Here is a 23338-nt window from a genome sequence, read left to right as displayed (position 1 = left end):
CTCTCACTGTTGTGGCCTCTCCCGTTGCGGAGCACAGGCTCCGGACGCGCAGGTTCAGCGGCCATGGCTCACAGGCCCAGCCGCTCCGCGGCATGTGGGATCTTCCTGGACCGGGACACGAACCCATGTCCCCTGCATCAGCAGGTGGACTCTCAACCACTTGCCACCAGGGAAGCCCGGGGGCTACTCTTCATTGCAGTGCATGGGCTTTTCATTGCGGTGGCTTCTCTTGTTGTAGAGCTCGGGCTCTAGGCACATGGACTCAGTAGTTGTGGCTCAAGGGCTCTAGAGTGCAGGCTCAGTAGTTGTGGCACACAGGCTTAGTTGCTCCGCAGCATGTTGGATCTTCCCGGACCAGGGCTCAAACCTGTGTCCCCTGCATTGGCAGGCAGATTCTTAACCACTGCGCCACCAGGGAAGTCCCCCATCCCTGTCTTCTTGTTTGTACTTAAATAGCTTCAATAGAACAGTTTCCTGAGTACTCCCTAAAGTTAAATTCTTTTTAAAAGCAACATTCTTAGGCTTTTGAGATGGAAGTATTTCTCTGTCTTCAGAAGTATTTTTCACATCTTTCATTTTATTCTTGCTCGTGACCAGGTGGAATGTGTCAAATCATGTTAAACCTGCTATACTACTGGCTCTGAGGAACATGCCAGGAACAGCACCACTAACTCTGATGCAGCTTACTTTACCACCAAGGATGAGCTTCTGGCTATTAAATATTGTCCTAAGGCAACAAAACTTGCCTGGCAGTTGCCATAGACGGGTCTGTCTAAGCAGCCAGAGGAGACACCTCTGATGATGGACACAAGATTAGGAGTGCCCTTTGTTCTTGGTGCTTTTCCTCCATCTGAAGTGCAGCAAGCCTCTCGACCCCAGATTTGGTTAGTTCTGAGTAGGTGAAGGTTAGCACGTAAAATTCATTACCTTCATGATACTTCCACTGAGCTCCCACCAGGTGCCAGAGACTGACTGTGGGTCCTGGGAGTAGAAGATAAATGATTCATAGGCTATAGTTGAAAATCAATAACTATAAGTATAAGGGTTTATTTCAGGGCTTTCAATTCTGTTCCCCTGATCTATGTGCTTACCCTTGCACAAACACCACACTGTCTTGATTACTATGAATTTATAGTAAGTTTTGAAATTGGGTAGCATAAATCCTCCAGCTTTGCTCTTCAAGACTTTTTAGCTAATCTAAGTCCTTTGCATTTCTATATAAATATCAGGTGAACTCGTTAATTTTTACCAAAAAAACCCCACAAAACATCAGCCAGGTTTTGATTAGGATTGCATTGAGTTTTATCAATCAGTTGGGGGGAAATTGTCACCTGCATTTAAAAGATGAATTGCCATCTTGACAATATTGAGTCTTTCAATCTGAACATGGAATCTAGACTTCTATTTTCTCTAAACAATGTCTAGTTTTTAGTGTACAAGGTTTGTATTTCTTTTGTTAAATTTATTCAGAAATATCTTATTCTTTCTGACACTGTTATAAATGGAATAGTTTTCGTAATTTTATTTTTGATTGTTTGTTACTAGTGTGTAGAAATACAATTGAGTTTTATATATTTATCTTGAATCCTACTATCTTGTTAAACTTGTTTATTAATAGATGTTTAAAGGGTTCCTTGGAATTTTCTAAATACAGAATCATGTCACTATGAATATAACGTTTTATTTCTTCCTTACCAATGGGTATAACTTAGCTTTTTCTTTGGCTTATTGCACTGGCTAGAACTTTCAGGACAGTATTTAATAACAGTGGCAAGAGCAAACATTCTTGCCCTGTTCCCAGTCATAGGAAGAAAGCATGCAGTCTCCCTCCCATTAAGCATGATGTTAGATGTGGATTACTCTTAGAAGGAAGTTCCCGTCTATTCTAGTTTGAGAGTTTTTAATTTGATAGGTACCGGATTTTTAAAAATTTAATCTTTATTTTATATTGGGGTGTAGTTGATTTACAATGTTATGTTAGTTTCAGGTGTGCAGCTAAGTGATTCAGTTATACATACACATATATCCATTCTTTTTCAGATTCTTTTTCCATATAGGTTATTACAGAATACTGAGTAAAATTCCCTGTGCTATATAGTAGGTCCTTGTTGACTAACTATTTAATCTATAGTATTGTGTATGTGTTAATCCCAAACTCATTATTTATCCCCCCTCTACATTTCCCCTTTAGTGACGATATGTTTGTTTTTGAAGTCTGTGAGTCTGTTTCTGTTTTGTAAATAAGTTTCAAATTTTCTACCATTTTCTTTAGATTCCACATGTAAGTGATATCTTATATTTGTCTTCGTGTGACTTACTTCACTTAGTATGATAATCTCTAGTTCCACCCATGTTGCTGCAAATGGCATTATTTCATTCTTTTTTATGGTTGAGTAATATTCCATTGTATATATGTACAACATCTTCTTTATCCATTCCTGTGTCTATGGACATTTAGGTTGCTTCCATGTCCTGGCTATTGTAAATAGTGCTGCAATGAACATTGGAGTGCATGTATTTTTCAAATTATAGTTTGCTCCGGATATATGCCCAGGAGTGGGATTCCTGGATCATATGGTAGTTCTATATTTAGTTTTTAAAGAAAACTCCATACTCTTCTCTACAGTGGCTACACCAATTTACATTGCCACCAATAGTGTAGGATGGTCCCTTTTCTCCACACCCTCTCTAGCATTTATTGTTTGTAGACATTTTGATCATGGCCATTCTGACTGGTGTGAGGTGACACCTCACTGTAGTTTCAATTTGCATTTCTCTAATAAGTAGTAATGCTGAGCATCTTTTCATGTGTTTTTTGGCCATCCATATGTCTTCTTTGGAGAAATGTCTATTTATATCTTCTTCCCATTCTTTGATTGGATTGTTTGGTTTTTCTGATATTGAGCTGCATAAGCTGTTTGTACATTTTGGAGATTAATCCCTTGTTGGTATCTTCGTTTGCAAATACTTTCTCCCATTCTGTGGGTTGTTTTTTTTGTGTGTGTGTGTGTATGGCTTCCTTTGCTGTGCAAAACCTTTTAAGTTTCATTAGGTCCCATTTCTTTGTTTTTTATTTTATTTCCATTACTCTAGGAGGTGGGTCAAAAAAGATCTTGCTGTGATTTATGTCATAGAGTGTTCTTCCTATGTTTTCCTCTAAGAGTTTTATAGTGTCTGGCCTTACATTTAGGTCTTTGATCCATTCTGAGTTTATTTTTGTGTATGGTGTTAGGAAGTGTTCTGACTTCATTCTTTTACATGTAGCTATATAGTTTTCCCAGCACCACTTATTGAAGAAGCTATCTTTTCTCCATTGTCTATTCTTACCTCTTTTGTCAAAGATGACCCTAGGTGTGTGGGTTTATCTCTGGGCTTTCTATCCTGTTCCATTGATGTATATTTCTGTTTTTGTGCCAGTACCATACTGTCTTGATTACTGTAGCTTTGTAGTATAGTCTGAAGTCAGGGAGCCTGATTCCTCCAGCTTTGTTTTTCTTTCTCAAGATTGCTTTGGCTATTCGGGGTCTTTTGTAAAGACTTTTACATACAAATTGTAAAATATTTTGTTCTAGTCCTGTGAAAAATGCCATTGGTAATTTGTTAGAGATTGCATTGAATCTGTAGATTCCTTTAGGTTGTATAGTAATTTTCACAATTTTGATTCTTCCAATCCAATAACATGGTATATCTTTCCATCTGTTTGTATCATCTTTGATTTCTTTCATCAGTGTCTTATAGTTTTCTGCATACAGGTCTTTTGCCTCTTAAGGTAGGTTTATTCCTGGTATTTTATTCTTTTTGTTGCAATGGTAAATGGGAGTGTTTCCTTAATTTCTCTTTCAGATTTTTCATCATTAGTGTATAGGAATGCAAGAGATTTCTGTGCATTAATTTTGTATCCTGCAACTTTACCAACTTCATTGATTAGCTCTAGTAGTTTTCTGATAGCATTTTTAGGATTCTCTATGTATAGTGTCATGTCATCTGCATCAGTGACAGTTTTAGTTCTTCTTTTCCAATTTGGTTTCCTTTTATTTCCTTTTCTTCTCTGATTGCTGTGGCTAAAACTTCCAAAACTATGTTGAATAATAGTGGTGAGAGTTGATATCCTTGTCTTGTCCCTGATCTTAGAGGAAATGCTTTCAGTTTTTCACCATTGAGAATGGTGTTGGCTGTGGGTTTGTCATATATGGCTTATATTATGTTGAGGTAGGTTCCCTCTATGCTCACCCATTTATCATAAATGGGTGTTGAATTTTGTCAAAAGCCTTCTCTGCATCTTTTGAGATTATCATATGGTTTTTATCCTTCAATTGGTTAATATGATGTATCACATTGGTTGATTTGTGTATATTGAAGAATCCTTGCATTCCTGGGATAAACCCCACTTGATCATGGTGTATGATCCTTTTAATGTGTTGTTGGATTCTGTTTGCTAGTATTTTGTTGAGGATTTTTGCATCTATGTTCATCAATGATATTGGCCTGTAGTTTTCTTTTTTGTGACATCTTTGGTTTTGTTGTCAGGGTGATGGTGACCTTGTAGAATGAGTTTGGGAGTGTTCCTCGCTCTGCTATATTTTGGAAGAGTCTGGAATGATTGGTGTTAGCTCTTCTCTAAATGTTTGATAGAATTCACCTGTGAAGCCATCTGGCCCTGGGCTTTTGTTTGTTGGAAGATTTTTAATCACAGTTTCAATCTCAGTGCTTGTGATTGGTCTGTTCATGTTTTCTATTTCTTCCTGGTTCAGTCTTGGCAGGTTGTGCCTTTCTAAGAATTTGTCCATTTCTTCCAGGTTGTCCATTTTATTGGCATATAGTTGCTTGTAGTAGTCTCTCACGATCCTTTGTAATTCTGCGGTGTCAGTTGTTCTCCTTTTTCATTTCTAATTCTGTTGATTTGAGTATTCTCCATTTTTTTCTTGATGAGTCTGGCTAATGGTTTATGAATTTTGTTTATCTTCTCAAAGAACCAGCTTTTAGTTTTATTGATCTTTGCTATTGTTGTCTTCATTTATTTTTCCTTTATTTCTGATCTGATTTTTATTTTCTTTCCTTTTGCTAACTTTGGGGATTTTTGTTCCTCTTTCTCTAATTGCTTTAGGTGTAAGGTTAGGTTGTTTATTTGATATTTTTCTTTTTTCTTGAGGTAAGATTGTATTGCTATAAACTACCCTCTTAGAGCTGCTTCTATTGCATCCCATAGGTTTTGGTTCGTCATGTTTTCATTGTCATTTTTTTCTGAGTATTTTTTTATTTCCTCTTTGACTTCTTCAGTGATCTCTTGGTTGTCTAGTAGCGTATTGTTTAGCCTCCATCTGTTTGTATTTTTTACAGTTTTTTCCTGGAATTGATATCTAGCCTCATAGCATTGTGGTTGGAAAAGATGCTTGATGTGATTTTAATTTTCTTAAATTTACCTAGGCTTGATTTGTGACCTAAGATGTGCTCTATCCAGGAGAATGTTCCATGTGCACTTGAGCAGAAAGTGTATTCTGTTGTTTTTGGATGGAAGTATTATTCCTTTTAAATTATTGAGATTTATTTAATGTGTAGCTTACTTTCTATCCTGAAGAATGTTCCATGTGCCCTTGTAAAGAAGGTGTATTCTGCAGTCATTGGGTGGAATGTTCTATAGGTATCAGTTAGGTTGAATTGTTTGACAGCATTGTTGAAGTCTTCTATATCCTTGCTGATTTTTTGCCTAGTTTTTCTACCAGTTATTTAGAGAAGGGTATTGAAATCTCTAACAATTACTGTTGAGTTGTGTATTTCTCCTTTCAGTTATGTCAGTTTTTGCTTTATGTGTTTTGAGACTCTTGTTATGTATGAATAGCTTTAAATTTGTTTTATCTTCCTGATATATTGACTCTTTTTTCATTATGAGATATCTATCTTTGTCTCTCGTTACATTTCTTGTCTTAAAATCTAGTTTGTCTGTTATTGAGAGCCACTTCAGCTCTCATATTGTTGCTATTTGCATTCTTTTGCTTTCATTCTATTTGTGTTTTGAATCTAAAATATAGACTGCATATAGTTGGATGTTACTTCTTTGTCCAATTTGACAATCTCTGCATATTGATTGGAGTGTTTAGACCGTTCACGGTTAATGTAATAATTATTGATTGGTTTGAGCTACACTTATTTTGCTAATTATTTTCTATATGCATTTTGTCTTTTTTATTCCCCTGTTCTTCCTTTACTGTCTTCCTTGGTGTGAAACAATATTTTAAAATCTACTATTTATATTTCTCTGTTGATTTTTCAACTATATATTTTGAGTTCATTTCTTATTTGTTGGCCTATGAATTGTAATATGCATTTTAACATATCACAATATACTTCATATTTTTTACCTACTTAATTCTGGAAATATATAAAAGCTTTACTCCAACAGAGCATCATTCTCACCCACCTCTTTTTTGCTATTTTTGTTATATTGTCATTACATCTCTCTCTCTGTAAACCCAACAATGTGATGTTATACTTCGAACTGTATATTATCTTATGAATTTTAAAGAAGTTAGGATAAAAAAGGAAAAATATATTTATAGAATCTTTTATATTAACTCCCATTTTTCCTATTTTTGGTGCTTTTCACTTCTTTCTGTGGATTCACATTCTCTGGTGTTATTTCCTTTTAGTCTGAAAGATTCTTTTAGTATTGCTTGTAAGACAGGTCTGCTAGCAACAAACTCACTTATCTTTGCTTATCTAGAGCATCTTTATTTTGCCTTATTGTTTTGAGGGCTAGTTTTGCTGGATGTATTATTCTTGGTTGGTATTTTTCCTCTAGCACTTTTAGTATGTCATCCCACTGTCTTCTCATACCAAATATTTAAATGGGAAGTCAACTGTTAATCAGGTTGGGACTCCTTAGTATGTGATCATTTCTCTTTGCCTTTTTTTCTTCCCCAACAGTTGACAACAATATATTTGTGTATTAATTCTTTGTATTTATTCTACTTGTGGTTTGTTGTGCTCCTTTAATGTGTAAGTAAGTTAATGTTTTTCATCAAACTTGGTAAAAATTTCTGCAATTATTTCTTCACATATTTTTTTCTGCCCCCATTTCTTTCTCCTCTCCTTTAGCAGACTACATTACACACATGTTAATATACTTGATTTAGTCCCATAGGTCTCTGAGGTTCTGTTTATTTTCTTCAATCTTTTTTTAACCCTCTGTTTTTCAGATACCATAATTCTGTCAATGTCTCTTCAAGTTCACTGACTCTTTTGCCATCTTGAATCTGTTGCCAAGCCACTGTAGTGAATATTTTATTTCATTTATTGTATGTTTCAATGCCAAAACTCCAACTTGGTTCTTTTTTTTTAATGTATAAATTTTATCTCCTTATTGAGATTCTCTATTTGTTGAAAAATTTGTCCTACTTTCCTTTAATTATTTAAACATAGCTTCTTTCAGTTGCTTGAATATATTTATAATAACTGCTTTAAAGTCTTTATCTGCTGAATTCAACATCTAGAAGCGCTTAGAGATAGTTTCTATTGGCTGCTTTTTTTCCCTTGAGTATGGATCACACTTTCTTATTTCTTTGCATGTCTCATTTTGCTGTGGCTGTTGTTCTTCTTGTTGAAAACTGAAAATTATTGAGAATATACTGTAGCAAATTTGGATTCTGGATTCTGATCCCACCATCATCCAAATTTGTTTATGTTACTTGTTTTTTTGTTTAGTAACCTGTCCAGGTTAAACCTGTGAAATCTGTATTCCTTATAGTGTGTTGGCCACTAAGGTTTCTGCTCTTTTTTTTCCTTGTTTTTATTTTTAAGCCTGGGTGCTGAGTGTTCACCTCTATACCTGCTTAGCTTTCAGGTCAGCAGATCTTTTTCATGAGACCTAAAATCTCTCAGGTCTCAAATTTAGGTGCTGAATGTGTAGTAAGTGCCCAAGAAGTGTTTGTTATTTCTTCTGCTGCTTCTCCTTTCCTTCTTCAGTTGATGTTAAGTGAAGTAGATTGATGTCTTCCTGATTGGTATGGGAGGTCTTCATGAATATTTATTAAACATCTGGCTCTGTGCAGGACACTTCATATACACTGCCTCATGTAGTTCTTACATCTCTGTGGGGGTATATATAAACATTCCAGCTTTACTGGTACAAAACAAAGGCAGTAAGAATTTAAGTAACTAGCCTCAAGTCCCATAGCAAATAAATTTTAATTCATGTGTGTTTGATTTCAAAGCTCTAGCTCTTTCCACTATAGTGTGTGATCTCTGCATTTTAACTATGTTTTATATTTTCTTGGAAGGAGCCCTGTACCCAGATGGAACATATGGAAGGAACAAGGATGATGACAGTGTTCCTCCTGGCAAAAACTATACCTATGTCTGGCCAGTGAGAGAAGAATATGCTCCTGCCCCAGCAGATGCAAATTGCCTGACCTGGGTGTACCATTCGCACATTGATGCCCCTAAGGACATCTGCTCTGGGCTAATTGGCCCACTGCTGGTGTGCAAAGAGGGTAAGACGTCTCTTCCCCACCCTCTCTAGCCCTAGGAGCCTATTCCCAGGTGTGTTGAAAAGTGTATATAGTCTTCAGGTCGTCTTGCCTACCTCCCTTGCTTCACACAGAGTGTGCCTCTTCTTCCAAACTTTCTGTAAGGTTAAAGAAATTCTTCTAACATAGAAGATCTATGACAGGGACGATAATTCAGGCTTCTGCCTAAAAAAATCATAGCATTCTGAAACTTACGTGCTTTAAAAAAAATACACACTGACACCACACATACGAAAGTGTAAAATGTAGTCAAATGACCAGGAATGCTTTTGCTTTATTACTTAACCCACATAATCACTTTGCTATTTTATTCCCTATTAATTGATTTAGTGTATCTGTGCTCTGTCAATAAAGTATATTTCCTTTAAGGACAGCCAAGTTTCCAAGTCTGTGGTTGTGAGGATTTCTGTTTTATGAGTTTTCTGTGGTTCTATCATTTCCATCAAAGCCTTTCACTGATTTTATGTTGTGGGTTACTCTCGTACATGTAGGTCTTTCAAACTTACCTGATACCATTGGCAGGAAGAAAAACTCATCTTGATTTAGTCCACTGTGAATTTTTTTCTTACTCTTTTGAATGTGCCTAATAGGTATCCTGCATAAATATTCAGGGACAAGGACTGATGTGAATCAAGAGTTTGTTATAATGTTTACTCTTGTGGATGAGAATCAAAGCTGGTACCTTGAGGAAAATATCAGACATTTCTGCACCGACCCTGATTCAGTTGACAAAGAAGATGCTGTTTTCCAGAAGAGTAACAAAATGCACGGTGAGTGCCTCTCATGTTATCAAGTACATACTGACTGCCTTTTGTGTATCTGGCACTACATGGGATACAGAACACACAGAAACATTAAACCTAGTTTTCCAAGATTTATAACTTCGTAATGAGAATAATAAGAAAGTGATGAAACATAATCCCTGTCAGAACCTAAAACAAAGAAGGAGAGCAAGAGAAGAAGAAAGGAACAGAGAGGAACTACAAAAACTGACAGCAATTAACAAATGGAAATAAGCACATACTTATCAATAATAACTTTAAATGTAAATGGACTAAATTGTCCATTCAAAAGACATAAAGGGGCTGAATGGGTTAAAAAAACAACAACAGCAAAAAACCAAAAACCTATCTATATACTATGTACAAGAGACACACTTTAGTTGTAAGGACACACGTAGACTGACACTGAAGGGATGGAAAAAACTATTCCATGCAAATGGAAACCAAAAGAAAGTTGGAGTAGCTACACTTATATCAGACTTTAAATTGACTTTAAAACAAAGACTGTAATAAGAAGGGTGTTACATAATGGCCAATCCAACAAGAATATATAACATTTAAAATATTTGTGCACCCAACACAGAAGTGCTTAAATATATAAAGCAACATTAACAAACATAAAGGGAGAAATAGACAGCAATACAATAATAGTAAAGTACTTTAATACCTCACTTATATCAATGTTGGTATCCAGAAAGAAAATCAGCTAGGAAACTTTAGCCTTAAACAATATGTTAGATCAGATGGACTTAGCAGATACTTATAGAACATTCCATCGAAAAACAACAGGATACACATTCTTCTCAAGTGCACATGGAACATTTTCCAAGATAGATATGTTAGGCCATAAAACAAGTCTTAATAAATAAATTTAAGAGGATTGAAATTATATCAAGCATCTTTTCTGACCACAATGATGTGAAACTATAAATTAATTACATGAAGAAAACTGGAAAATTCACAAACATGTGGAGATTAAACAGCATGTTACTGAACAACCAACATATTGAAGAAGCAATCAAAAGAGAAATTTTTAAAAAGCTTGAAACAAATGAAAATGGAAATGTAATGTATCAAAATTTATGGGATGCAGCAAAAGCAGTTCTAAGAGGAAAGTTCATAGTGATAAATGTCTACCTCAAGAAACAAAAAAAGTTTCAAGTACGCAACCTAACTTTACACATCAAAGAACTAGAAAAAGAACAAATTAAGCCCAAAGTTACTAGAAGGAAGGAAATAAAGATTAGAGCAGAAATAAGTGAAGTAGATACTAAAAAGACAATAAAAAACATCAATAAAACTAAGATCTGGTTCTTTGAGAAGATCAACAAAATTAACAAACATTTAACTAGACTAACTAAGAAAAAAAGAGAAAGGTCTCAAATAAATAACATCAGAGATGAAAGATGAGATATTATAATTGACACCACAGAAATAAGAAGGATCAAAAGAGACTACTATGAACAAGTATATGGCAACAAATTGGATAACCTATAAGAAATGGATAAGAACCATACAACCTACCAAGACTGAATCAGGATGAAATAGAATCTGACAGACTGATACTAGCAAGGAGATTGAATCAGTAATCAAAAACCTTCCAACAAACAAAAGTCCAGGAAACAGATGGCTTCACTGGTTAATTCCACCAAACATTCAAAGAAGAATTAATACCAATTCTTCCCAAAATCTTCTAAAAAATAGAAGAGGGAGAAACTCTTCCAAACATGTTTTATGAAGCCAGCATCATGCTGATACTAAAAGTGGACAAGGATGCCACACAGAAAAAGAAAAAATACAGGCCGATATTCCTGATGAACACAGATGCGAAAGTCCTCAACAAAATATCAGCAAGCCAAATTCAACAATACATTAAAAGGTTCATACACTGTGATTAAGTGGGATTTATTAATCCATTGGATTTTAACCATGAAAGTATGGTTCAGCTTCCACGAATCCATTAAGGTGATATACCACAGTAAAAAATGGATAAAAATCATATGATCATCACAATAGACACAGAGAAAGCATTTGACAAAATTCAACATCCATTTATAATAAAAACTCTTAACAAAGAGAGTATAAAGGGAACATACCTCAACATAATAAAGACCATATATGACAAGCCCACAGCTAATGTTATACTCAACGGTGAAAACCTGAAAGCTAAACCTCTAATATCAGGAACAAGAGAAGGATGTGCACTGTTGCCACTTTTATTCAACATAGCATTGGAAGTCCAAGCCAGAGCAATTAGGGAAGGAAAAGAAAGAAATTCATCCAAATCTGAAAGGAAGAAGTAACTGTCATTATTTGCAGATGACATAATACTATATACAGAAAACCTTAAAGGCTCCAAAAAACTGTTAGAACGAATAAGTTAAGTAAATTTGAGGGATATAAAATCAATACACAAAAATCTGTTGCAGTTCTTTACACTAATAATGAATTATCAGAAAGAGAAATTATGAAAACAATCTCACTTACAACTGCCTCAAAAGGAATAAAATACCTAGGAATAAATTTAACCAAGGAGGTGAAAAAAACATATATTGAAAATTATGACATTAATAAAAAAAATTTAAGAAGACACAAATAAATGGAAATATATTCTGTGTCCATGGATTGAATGAATTAATATTGTTAAAATGTTCATACTACCCAAAGCAATCTATAGTCACAATGCAATCTCTATTAAAATCCCAATGGTAATTTTTACAGAAATAGAACAATCCAAAAATTTGTATGGAAACATAAAAGACCCTGAATAGCCAAAGCAATCTTGAGAAAGAACAAAGCTAGAGGCATCGTGATCCTTGATTTTAAATGATATTACAGAACCATAGTAATTAACACAGTATGATATTGGCATAAAAACAGACACAGAGATCAATGGAACAGAATAGAGAGCCCTGAAATAAACCCATGTAAGAATATACAGGCGGAAAAGGACAGTCTCTTCAATAAATGGTGTTGGGAAAATTGAACAGCCATATACAAAAGAATGAAGCTGGACCACTGTCTTACACACATACACAAATATTAACTCAAATTGGATTAAAGACTTGAGTATAAGATCTGAAATTCTAGAACTCCTGGAAGAAAACATAGGTGGTAAGCTCCTTGACATAGGTCTTGGTAATGATTTTTTAAATCTGACACCAAAAGCAAAAGCAACAAAAGCAAAAATAAACAAGTGGGACTACATCAAACTAAAAACTTCTGCACAGCAAAGGAAACCATCAACGAAATGAAAAGACAACTGACTGAATGGGAGAAAATATTTGTAAATTGTATATCTGATAAGAAACTAATATCCAAATATATAAAGAACTCATACAACTCAATAGCAAAAAGCCAAACAATCTTATTTTTTAAAAATGAGCAGAAGATCTGAATAGATACATTTCTAAAGAAGAAATAGAGATGGCCAATAGGTATGTGAAAAGATGCTCAACATCATTACTCATCAGGAAATGCAAATCAAAACCACAGTGAGAGGGACTTCCCTGTGGTCCAGTGGTTAAGACTCTGAGCTCCCAATGCAGGGGGCCCAGGTTCAATCCCTGGTCAGGGAACTAGATCCCACATGCATGCTGCAACTAAGGAAAAAAAAAAAAAAAAAGATCCCACACATTGCAACTAAGACCTGGCACAGCCAAATAAATAAATAAATATTAAAAACAAACAAACAAAAAACCCCCACAAGATATCACCTCATACCTGTTAGAATGGCTATTATCAAAAAGAGAAGAAATAACAAGTGTAAATTTGTACAACCACTATGAAAACCAGTATGGAGTTTCTTTAAACAAACTAAAAATAAGCTTATCATATGATCCAGAAATTCTGCTCCTGGGTATTTATCTGAAGAAAATGAAAACACTAATTCAAAAAGATATATGAACTCCCCATGATCATTGCAGCATTATTTACAATAGCCAATATATGGAAACAGCCTAAGTGTCCATTGATGGATGAATGGATAAAGAAATTGTGGTATATAGTAATAGAATATTATTCAGCCATAAAAAAGAAAGAAATCTCGCCATTTGCAACAGCATGGTGGACTTATAGGGCATTATGCTAAGTGAAATAAGTCAGACACGGAAGGCAAATATTGTAAGACCTCTTTTATATGTGGAATCTAAGCAAACAAACAAACAAAACCCCCAAAACCAAGTTCATAGATCCAGAGAACAAATTGGCGGTTAAAGAGGCAGGGGATGGGGATGGGAGAAATAGCAAAAAAACGTAACATGTCTCATAAGTCCCTTCTAATCAGTTCTTTTTCTTTTCTTCTTGCTGCATGTTTTTGTCATTTAAGTAGCTACTATGTGTCAGCTTTCCCGCTGTGAGGTAAGACAGGGTTTCTAATTACAAGGAACAGATCTGGTGGGGAAGGTAAATATGTAAATAGAGATGGAGGTAAGAGGTGGCCAAGCTGTCCTGGAAGTATGAACAGTGCTTTTGTTTGCTCCTGATCTCATTGTGTTCACATAACAACTCGAAGGCTGTTTTCATGTTGCTGATCACTTTTACTGAGTGCTTTTCTCTTGAGAAGACTAATGCTTTTCATTCCTTTCCGGGACTGTATTTTACCAAAGAAATCATGACTTTCTGCACAAAAACGTTACAAGCAATAATCTGTGCTAATTTTCAAGTGTGCTAGAGCATGTGTTACCATTTCTTCTGGATCTGCTCGCCTCTGCAGGGGAATCTCTTCCACTAGTGTTTCTGTTTTTCAGCGCTCAATGGATACCTCTTTGGAAACTTCCCCGAGCCTGATATGTGTGTTGGTGAATCGGTGTCCTGGCACCTATTTGGAATGGGGAATGAGATAGACATCCATTCCATCTATTTTTATGGTAACACCTTCATCAGCAGAGGCCATCGGACTGATGTCGTCAACCTCTTCCCAGCCACCTTCCTGACAACAGAAATGATAGTTGAGAATCCTGGGAAGTGGATGATAACCTGCCAAGTCAGTGATCACTTTCAAGGTAAAAAGGACAGAGACCAGTGTAGAGATGCTTACAATGGTACAATTAAACCACGCAATCAATGGTGCTCATTCAGGGCTTGCAGTTGAATAGATTCTTGTACATGTTATATTTAATTAAATGTTAAACAGGAAAAATGTATAATGTCTATTTGGCATCTTATCAACAGGTATTTATTAATCACATCCCTATGAACCAGGTAAGAGGTGATTGAAAGAAGTGATAAGACCTTCTATGAACCTGGAATCTAGTAGTTAAATGTTAGACATTTACAAAATGAATAAAACTTGAGGCAGAATGATAAATGCTCTTTAAGTGCTTTATCACTTTGCTGGAGCAGAGAGGCTTCCTGAGGAGGTGGTCCCTAATCTGAGCCTATAAAGGTTAGGAATTTGATAGATGAAGAAGGGGAAAAAGGTTTTCCAGGCAGAGGAAGCAACATGAATTGGGAAAAACACATGGGCAATTGTAAATAGAATGATAAATTTTTAGCACTGAAAAGGAATTTATAGATAATCTGGACCAATCCCCCATCCAATTCTTGAATTCTCTTTTGGACATCTCTTTTTTAAATTTTTATTTTATTTTATATTGGGGTATATTTGATTTACAATGTGTTAGTTTCAGGTGTACGGCAAAGTAAGTTATACATAGTCTTTTTTTTTTTTCATTTTAACATCTTTATTGGAGTATAATTGCTTTACAATGGTATGTTAGTTTCAGCTTCACAACAAAATGAATCAGCTATATATATACATATGTTCCCATATCTCTTCCCTCTTGCATCTCCCTCCCTCCCACCCTCCCTATCCCACCCCTCCAGGCAGTCACAAAGCACCGAGCTGCTCTCCCTGTGCTATGTGGCTGCTTCCCACTAGCTATCTACCTTACGTTTGGTAGTGTAGATATGTCCATGCCTCTCTCTCGTTTTGTCACAGTTTACCCTTCCCCCTCCCCATATCCTCAAGTCCATTCTCTAGTAGGTCTGTGTCTTTATTCCTGTTTCACCCCTATGTTCTTCATGACATTTTTTTTCTTAAATTCCATATATATGTGTTAGCATACGGTATTTGTCTCTCTCTTTCTGACTTACTTCACTCTGTATGACAGACTCTAGCTCTATCCACCTCATTACAAATAGCTCAGTTTCATTTCTTTTTAAGGCTGAGTAATATTCCATTGTATATATGTGCCACATCTTCTTTATCCATTCATCCGACGGCGGGCACTTAGGTTGTTTCCATCTCCGGGCTATTGTAAATAGAGCTGCAATGAACATTTTGGTACATGACTCTTTCTGAATTCTGGTTTCCTCAGGGTATATACCTAGTAGTGGGATTGCTGGGTCATATGGTAGTTCTATTTGTAGTTTTTTAAGGAACCTCCATACTGTTCTCCATAGTGGCTGAACCAATTCACATTCCCACCAGCAGTGCAAGAGTGTTCCCTTTTCTCCACACCCTCTCCAGCATTTATTGTTTCTAGATTTTTTGATGATGGCCATTCTGACTGGTGTGAGATGATATCTCATTGTAGTTTTGATTTGCATTTCTCTAATGATTAATGATGTTGAGCATTCTTTCATGTGTTTGTTGGCAGTCTGTATATCTTCTTTGGAGAAATGTCTATTTAGGTCTTCTGCCCATTTTTGGATTGGGTTGTTTATTTTTTTGTTATTGAGCTGCATGAGCTGCCTGTAAATTTTAGAGATTAATCCTTTGTCAGTTGATTCATTTGCAAATATTTTCTCCCATTCTGAGGGCTGTCTTTTGGTCTTGTTTATGGTTTCCTTTGCTGTGCAAAAGCTTTGAAGTTTCATTAGGTCCCATTTGTTTATTTTTGTTTTTATCTCCATTACTCTAGGAGATGGGTCAAGAAGGATCTTGCTGTGATTTATGTCATAGAGTGTTCTGCCTATGTTTTCCTCTAAGAGTTTGATAGTTTCTGGCCTTACATTTAGGTCTTTAATCCATTTTGAGCTTATTTTTGTGTATGGTGTTAGGGAGTGATCTAATCTCATACTTTTACATGTACCTATCCAATTTTCCCAGCACCACTTATTGAAGAGGCTGTCCTTTCTCCACTGTATATTCCTGCCACCTTTATCAAAGATAAGGTGACCATATGTGCATGGGTTTATCTCTGGGCTTTCTATCCTATTCCATTGATCTATCTTTCTGTTTTTGTGCCAGTACCATACTGTCTTGATTACTGTAGCTTTGTAGTATAGTCTGAAGTCAGGCAGCCTGATTCCTCCAGCTCCATTTTTTGTTCTCAAGATTGCTTTGGCTATTCGGGGTCTTTTGTGTTTCCATACAAATTGTGAAATTTTTTGTTCTAGTTCTGTGAAAAATGCCAGTGGTAGTTTGATAGGGATTGCATTGAATCTATAGATTGCTTTGGGAAGTAGAGTCATTTTCACAATGTTGATTCTTCCAATCCAAGAACATGGTATATCTCTCCATCTGTTTGTATCATCTTTAATTTCTTTCATCAGTGTCTTATAATTTTCTGCATACAGGTCTTTTGTCTCCTTAGGTAGGTTTATTCCTAGATATTTTATTCTTTTTGTTGCAATGGTAAATGGGAGTGTTTTCTTGATTTCACTTTCAGATTTTTCATCATTAGTATATAGGAATGCCAGAGATTTCTGTGCATTAATTTTGTATCCTGCTACTTTACCAAATTCATTGATTAGCTCTAGTAGTTTTCTGGTAGCATCTTTAGGATTCTCTATGTATAGTATCATGTCATCTGCAAACAGTGACAGCTTTACTTCTTCTTTTCCGATTTGGATTCCTTTTATTTCCTTTTCTTCTCTGATTGCTGTGGCTAAAACTTCCAAAACTATGTTGAATAAGAGTGGTGAGAGTGGGCAACCTTGTCTTGTTCCTGACCTTAGTGGAAATGCTTTCAGTTTTTCGCCATTGAGGATGATGTTGGCTGTGGGCTTGTCATATACGGCCTTTATTATATTGAGGAAAGTTCCCTCTACACCTACTTTCTGCAGGGTTTTTATCATAAATGGGTGTTGAATTTTGTCAAAAGCTTTCTCTGCATCTATTGAGATGATCATATGGTTTTTCTCCTTCAATTTGTTAATATGGTTAATCACATTGATAGATTTGCGTATATTGAAGAATCCTTGCATTCCTGGAATAAACCCCACTTGATCATGGTGTATGATCCTTTTAATGTGCTGTTGGATTCTGTTTGCTAGTATTTTGTTGAGGATTTTTGCATCTATGTTCATCAGTGATATTGGCCTGTAGTTTTCTTTCTTTGTGACATCCTTGTCTGGTTTTGGTATCAAGGTGATGGTGGCCTCGTAGAATGAGTTTGGGAGTGTTCCTCCCTCTGCTATATTTTGGAAGAGTTTGAGAAGAATAGGTGTTAGCTCTTCTCTAAATGTTTGATACATGTGTTTGTATTTTTTACAGATCTTTTCCTATAATTGATATCTAGTCTCATGGCGTTGTGGTCGGAAAAGATACTTGATACAATTTCAATTTTCTTAAATTTACCAAGGCTTGATTTGTGACCCAAGATATGATCTATCCTGGAGAATGTTCCATGAGCACTAGAGAAAAATGTGTATTCTGCTGTTTTTGGATGGAATGTCCTATAAATATCCATTAAGTCCATCTTGTTTAATGTATCATTTCAAGCTTGTGTTTCCTTCTTTATTTTCATTTTGGATGATGTGTCCATTGGTGAAAGTGGGGTGTTAAAGTCCCCTACTATGAATGTGTTACTGTTGATTTCCCCTTTTATGGCTGTTAGTATTTGCCTTATGTATAAGGCAAACATACATTTGCCTTATGTATGTATTGTTAGTATATCCTATGTTGGGTGCATAAATATTTACAATTGTTATATCTTCTTCTTGGATCGATCCCTTGATCATTATGTAGTGTCCTTCTTTGTCTCTTCTAATAGTCTTTATTTTAAAGTCTATTTTGTCTGATATGAGAATTGCTACTCCAGCTTTCTTTTGGTGTCCATTTGCATGAAATTCCTTTTTCCATCCCCTTACTTTCAGTCTGTATGTGTCCCTAGGTCTGAAGTGGGTCTCTTGTAGACAGCAAATATGTGCGTTTTGTTTTTGTATCCATTCAGCCAATCTGTGTCTTTTGGTGGGAGCATTTAGTCCATTTACATTTAAGGTAATTATTGATATGTATGTTCCTATTCCCATTTTCTTAATTGTTTTGGGTTCGTTATTATAGGTCTTTTCCTTCTCTTGTGTTTTTGTCTAGAGCAGTTCCTTTAGCATTTGTTGTAAAGCTGGTTTGGTGGTGCTGAACTCTCTCAGCTTTTGCTTGTCTGTAAAGGTTTTAATTTCTCCATCAAATCTGAATGAGATCCTTGCTGGGTAGAGTAATCTTGGTTGCAGGTTTTTCTCCTTCATCACTTTCAGTATGTCCTGCCACTCCCTTCTGGCTTGTAGAGTTTCTGCTGAGAGATCAGCTGTTAACCTTATGGGGATTCCCTTGTGTGTTATTTGTTGTTTTTCCCTTGCTGCTTTTAATATGCTTTCTTTGTATTTAGTTTTTGACAGTTTGATTAATATGTGTCTTGGCGTATTTCTCCTTGAATTTATCCTGTATGGGACTCTCTGTGCTTCCTGGACTTGATTAACGATTTCCTTTCCCATATTAGGGAAGTTTTCAACTATAATCTCTTCAAATATTTTCTCAGTCCCTTTCTTTTTCTCTTCTTCTTCTGGAACCCCTATAATTCGAATGTTGGTGCGTTTAATGTTGTCCCAGAGGTCTCTGAGACTGTCCTCAGTTCTTTTCATTCTTTTTTCTTTATTCTGCTCTGCAGTAGTTATTTCCACTATTTTATCTTCCAGGTCACTTATCCGTTCTTCTGCCTCATTTATTCTGCTATTGATCCCATCTAGAGTATTTTTCATTTCATTTATTGTGTTGTTCATCATTGTCTGTTTCATCTTTATTTCTTCTAGGTCCTTGTTAACTGCTTCTTGCATTTTGTCCATTCTATTTCCAAGATTTTGGATCATCTTTACTATCATTATTCTGAATTCTTTTTCAGGTAGACTGCCTATTTCCTCTTCATTTGTTAGGTCTGGTGGGTTTTTATCTTGGTCCTTCAACTGCTGTGTGTTTTTCTGTCTTCTCATTTTGCATATCTTACTGTGTTTGGGGTCTCCTTTTTGCAGGCTGCAGGTTCATAGTTCCTGTTGTTTTTGGTATCTGTCCCCAGTGGCTAAGATTGGTTCAGTGGGTTGTGTAGGCTTCCTGGTGGAGGGGACTAGTGCCTGTGTTCTGGTGGATGAGGCTGGATCTTGTCTTTCTGGTGGGAAGGTCCACGTCTGGTGGGGTGGTTGGGGGGGTCTGTCGACTTATTATGATTTTGGGCAGCCTCTCTGCTAATGGGTGGGGTTGTGTTCCTGTCTTAGTTGTTTGGCATAGGATGTCCAGCACTGTAGCTTGCTGGTCGTTGAGTGAAGCTGGGTGCTGGTGTTGAGATGGAGATCTCTGGGAGATTTTTGCCGTTTGATATTATGTGCAGCTGGGAGGTCTCTTGTGGACTAGTGTCCTGAAGTTGGCTCTCTCACCTCAGAGGCACAGCACTAACTCCTGGCTGCAGCACCAAAAGCCTTTTATCCACACGGCTCCTTAATTTGGGATGATTCGTTGTCTATTCAGGTATTCCACAGATGCAGGGTACATCAAGTTGATTGTGCAGCTTTAATCCGCTGCTTCTGAGGCTGCTGGGAGAAATTTCCCTTTCTCTTCTGTGTTCGCACAGCTCCCAGGGGCTCAGCTTTGGATTTGGCCCCGCCTGTGTGTGTAGGTCGCCGGAGGGCGTCTGTTCTTTGCTCAGACAGGACGGGGTTAAAGGAGCTGCTGATTCGGAGGCTCTGGCTCACTGAGGCCGGGGGTAGGGAGGGTCACGGAGTGCAGGGCGAGCCTAAGGCGGCAGAGGCCGGAGTGACGTTGCACCAGCCTGAGGCTCGTGCGTTTTCCCGGGGGAGTTGTCCCTGGATCCCGGCACCTGGGCAGTGGCGGGCTGCACAGGCTCCCCGGAAGGGGGGTGTGGATAGTGACCTGTGCTCGCACACAGGCTTCTTGGCGGCGGCAGCAGCAGCCTTAGCGTCTCATGCCCGTCTCTGGGGTCCGCGCTTTTAGCCGCGGCTCGCGCCCGTCTCTGGAGCCCCTTTAAGCAGCGCTCTTAATCCCCTCTCCTCGCGCACCAGGAAACAAAGAGGGAAGAAAGTCTCTTGACTCTTCAGCAGGTCCAGACTTTCCCTGGACTCCCTCCCGGCCAGCCGTGGCGCACTAACCCCCTGCAGGCTGTGTTCACGGCGCCAACCCCAGTCCTCTCCCTGCGCAGCCCCGCCCGCTCCGGCGGGCGAGCACACAAGCCTCTCGGGCTGGTGAGAGCCGGTCGGCACCGCTCCTCTGTGCGGGAATCTCCCCGCTTTGCCCTCCGCGCCCCTGTTGCTGCGCTCTCCCCCGCGGCTCCGAAGCTCCCCGCTCCGCCTCCCGCAGTCTCCGCCCGCGAAGGGGCTTCCTAGTGTGTGGAGACCTTTCCTCCATCACAGCTCCCTCCCGCTGGTGCAGGACACGTCCCTATCCTTTTGTCTCTGTTTATTCTTTTTTCTTTTGCCCTACCCAGGTACGTGGGGGGATTTCTTGCCTTTTGGGAGGTCTGAGGTCTTCTGCCAGCGTTCAATAGGTGTTCTGTAGGAGTTGTTCCACGTGTAGATGTATTTCTGGTGTATCTGTGGGGAGGAAGGTGATCTCCGCGTCTTACTCTTCCGCCATCTTCCCCGCAAAAAGAAAATCAGTTATACATATTCTTATATCTATTCTTTTTCAGATTCTTTTCCTATATAGGTTATTACAGAGTATTGAGTATAGTTCCCTGTGCTATACAGTAGGTCCTTGTTGATTACCTATTTTATATATAGTAGTGTGTATATGTAATCCCAACCTAGTAATTGTAGCAGCTTGTTTCATCTCTGGGCTGCTCTGTGAGAACATTCTTCCTTATATTGAGACACAATGCAATGATAGGTACAAAATCCTATGAAAGATTAATGATAAACATTTGTCGACAAAGACCTGTTGAATGATTTGGTTCAGGTTCCTTGGGAATAGGTCTTTACTTAGCTGGACCTTAGGCTTATGTCAGAGGAGTGATGAAGGAGAAGCCTTAGAGAGGCAGATTGGGCCCCAGGCAAGCATCTTTGAATGGCAAGACTAAGGATTGTCTAGAAGGCAAGAGCAAGTCCTTCTAGATCCTTAGGCACACTAGTGACATAATCAGTGCAGTGGTTTAGGAAGATAAATATGATGTCTGTGTGCAGAAAGGACACAATGGAGAGACTCTGGCTACTGGATGCCAGTTAAGAAGCATTGGCAACATTAGAGTTATGACATATTAAAAGTCTGGCCTAAAACTTGGTGAAAATAAGAATATAAAAAGAAAATGTGTCAATGGGATAAACATAGAAGAAATAATGTGTGATTCCACTTGGATACTAACTACACACAGTCACTATGAGGTCAGGGATGCAGCTCTTCAGGGCTGCTTTCATAACACATTTTTGTTCCCATCAACCTTAAGTAAACCTCACATTTGTCCATTGGGTTATTCCAGTTAAATTCAATTCAGCAAATGTTGAGCTGCTCAGTTAATATGTATAAGACACTCCTGGGAAGACAAAGATGAACAAGACAAGGTTACTATTCTTACCTGCTCCTACCCCCAGCTTTATTGAGGTATAATTGACAAATAGGATTTGTATATATTTAAGAGGTACAACTTGATATTTTGCTATACTTGTAAGGTTCGATTACCTTACACTCAAGCTAATTAACATATCTATTACCTCACGTAGTTAAACATTTTTGTTGTGGTGGTGGTGAGAACACTTGAGAGCTCAAAGAATACAGAGTTTCAGTTATGCAAGATGAATGGGTTCTGGAGATCTAATATACCCCATGGTGACTACAGTCAACAATACTGTGTGGTATACCTGAAACTCCCTAAAAGGGTAAATCGTAAGTGTTCTCCACACACGATCCCTAAATCTGAGAAGAAACTAATCAAGGCATTAGCAGCCATTTGAGATTAGTAAGATTGCTAAATGTGGCCAGTAGTTGTGGACATAAGCTGGAATACGTTACTGAAATACAGTGTTTCCTAAATTGTCCATAGCCTCAGAAAAAAATGTTTAAAAATTAGGAGATACGTATAATTCAATTTTAAAATTAGTAATTACCTCTAGAGATAATGGTGTCACATTTTGATGAATATCCTTCCTATTTTCTAGACCTTAATATATAAATGCTTATGTTATCTATAAAATGAAATCAATCTATTAATACTGCTCAGTAGCTTACTTTTTCCACTTGTTAATATACCAGAAATAAATTTATATGTCAGTGAATATAGATCCACTACATCGTTGTTAATCCTTCCAGTGTCCTTTGTAAGGAGATTACAATTTACTTAACCGACAGTCTTTATTAATACTTATATCTTCCCTATTTTTTGCTAAACACTCATAAACATCAATTTATAGAAATGTTTGTACTGTGTCTGACATTTCCTTGGGAAAACTACTAGATTTAGAATTCCTGGGTTGAAGAGTTTAATTTTTTTTAAGCTATGGACATATATGGCCAAATTCTCCTTTAGAAATTGTTACTCTTCACTCATAGTGTGTGAGCATTCCCTTTTCCCTGTTCATCTGACAACACTGATAATTACTAGTCTTTCTAGTCTTTACCAATCTCATAAATGAACAACAGTATCACTTGATTACTATTAAGGTTGAACTTTTCTTTTTTCTTCATTTGTTCATGGGTCAGTAGTATTTCTTCTGTGAATAACCTATAAATGTCCTTGCACATTTTCTATTGGGATATTTACTTTTTTCTTTCTTATTTATCAAAGGTATTTACATATTAATCTTTTGTCATATGTGCTAAAATATCCCCCCTACCCACTGTTTATTTTTTACTTTTAACTTTGTTTACGGCCCTGT

The 23338-nt window shown here is 37.2% G+C and overlaps 1 protein-coding gene across 1 annotated transcript in view; it reads left to right on the top strand.

The window, feature by feature from the left end:
- Positions 1 to 23338, top strand: part of HEPHL1 (hephaestin like 1) — a 105967-nt gene that overhangs the window by 20249 nt on the left and 62380 nt on the right. The window contains exons 3-5 of the mRNA XM_007449646.1: positions 8274 to 8486; positions 9113 to 9292; positions 14053 to 14307. Of these exons, the coding sequence (XP_007449708.1) occupies positions 8274 to 8486; positions 9113 to 9292; positions 14053 to 14307 (648 nt within the window). The remainder of the gene's footprint in view (positions 1 to 8273; positions 8487 to 9112; positions 9293 to 14052; positions 14308 to 23338) is intronic.

Source organism: Lipotes vexillifer, unplaced genomic scaffold, assembly GCF_000442215.2.
Source record: "Lipotes vexillifer unplaced genomic scaffold, Lipotes_vexillifer_v1.1 scaffold536, whole genome shotgun sequence".
Taxonomy (NCBI): domain Eukaryota; kingdom Metazoa; phylum Chordata; class Mammalia; order Artiodactyla; family Lipotidae; genus Lipotes; species Lipotes vexillifer.
The sequence above is the reverse complement of the archived record's forward strand: the minus strand, read 5'-3'. Positions and strand labels throughout refer to the sequence as shown.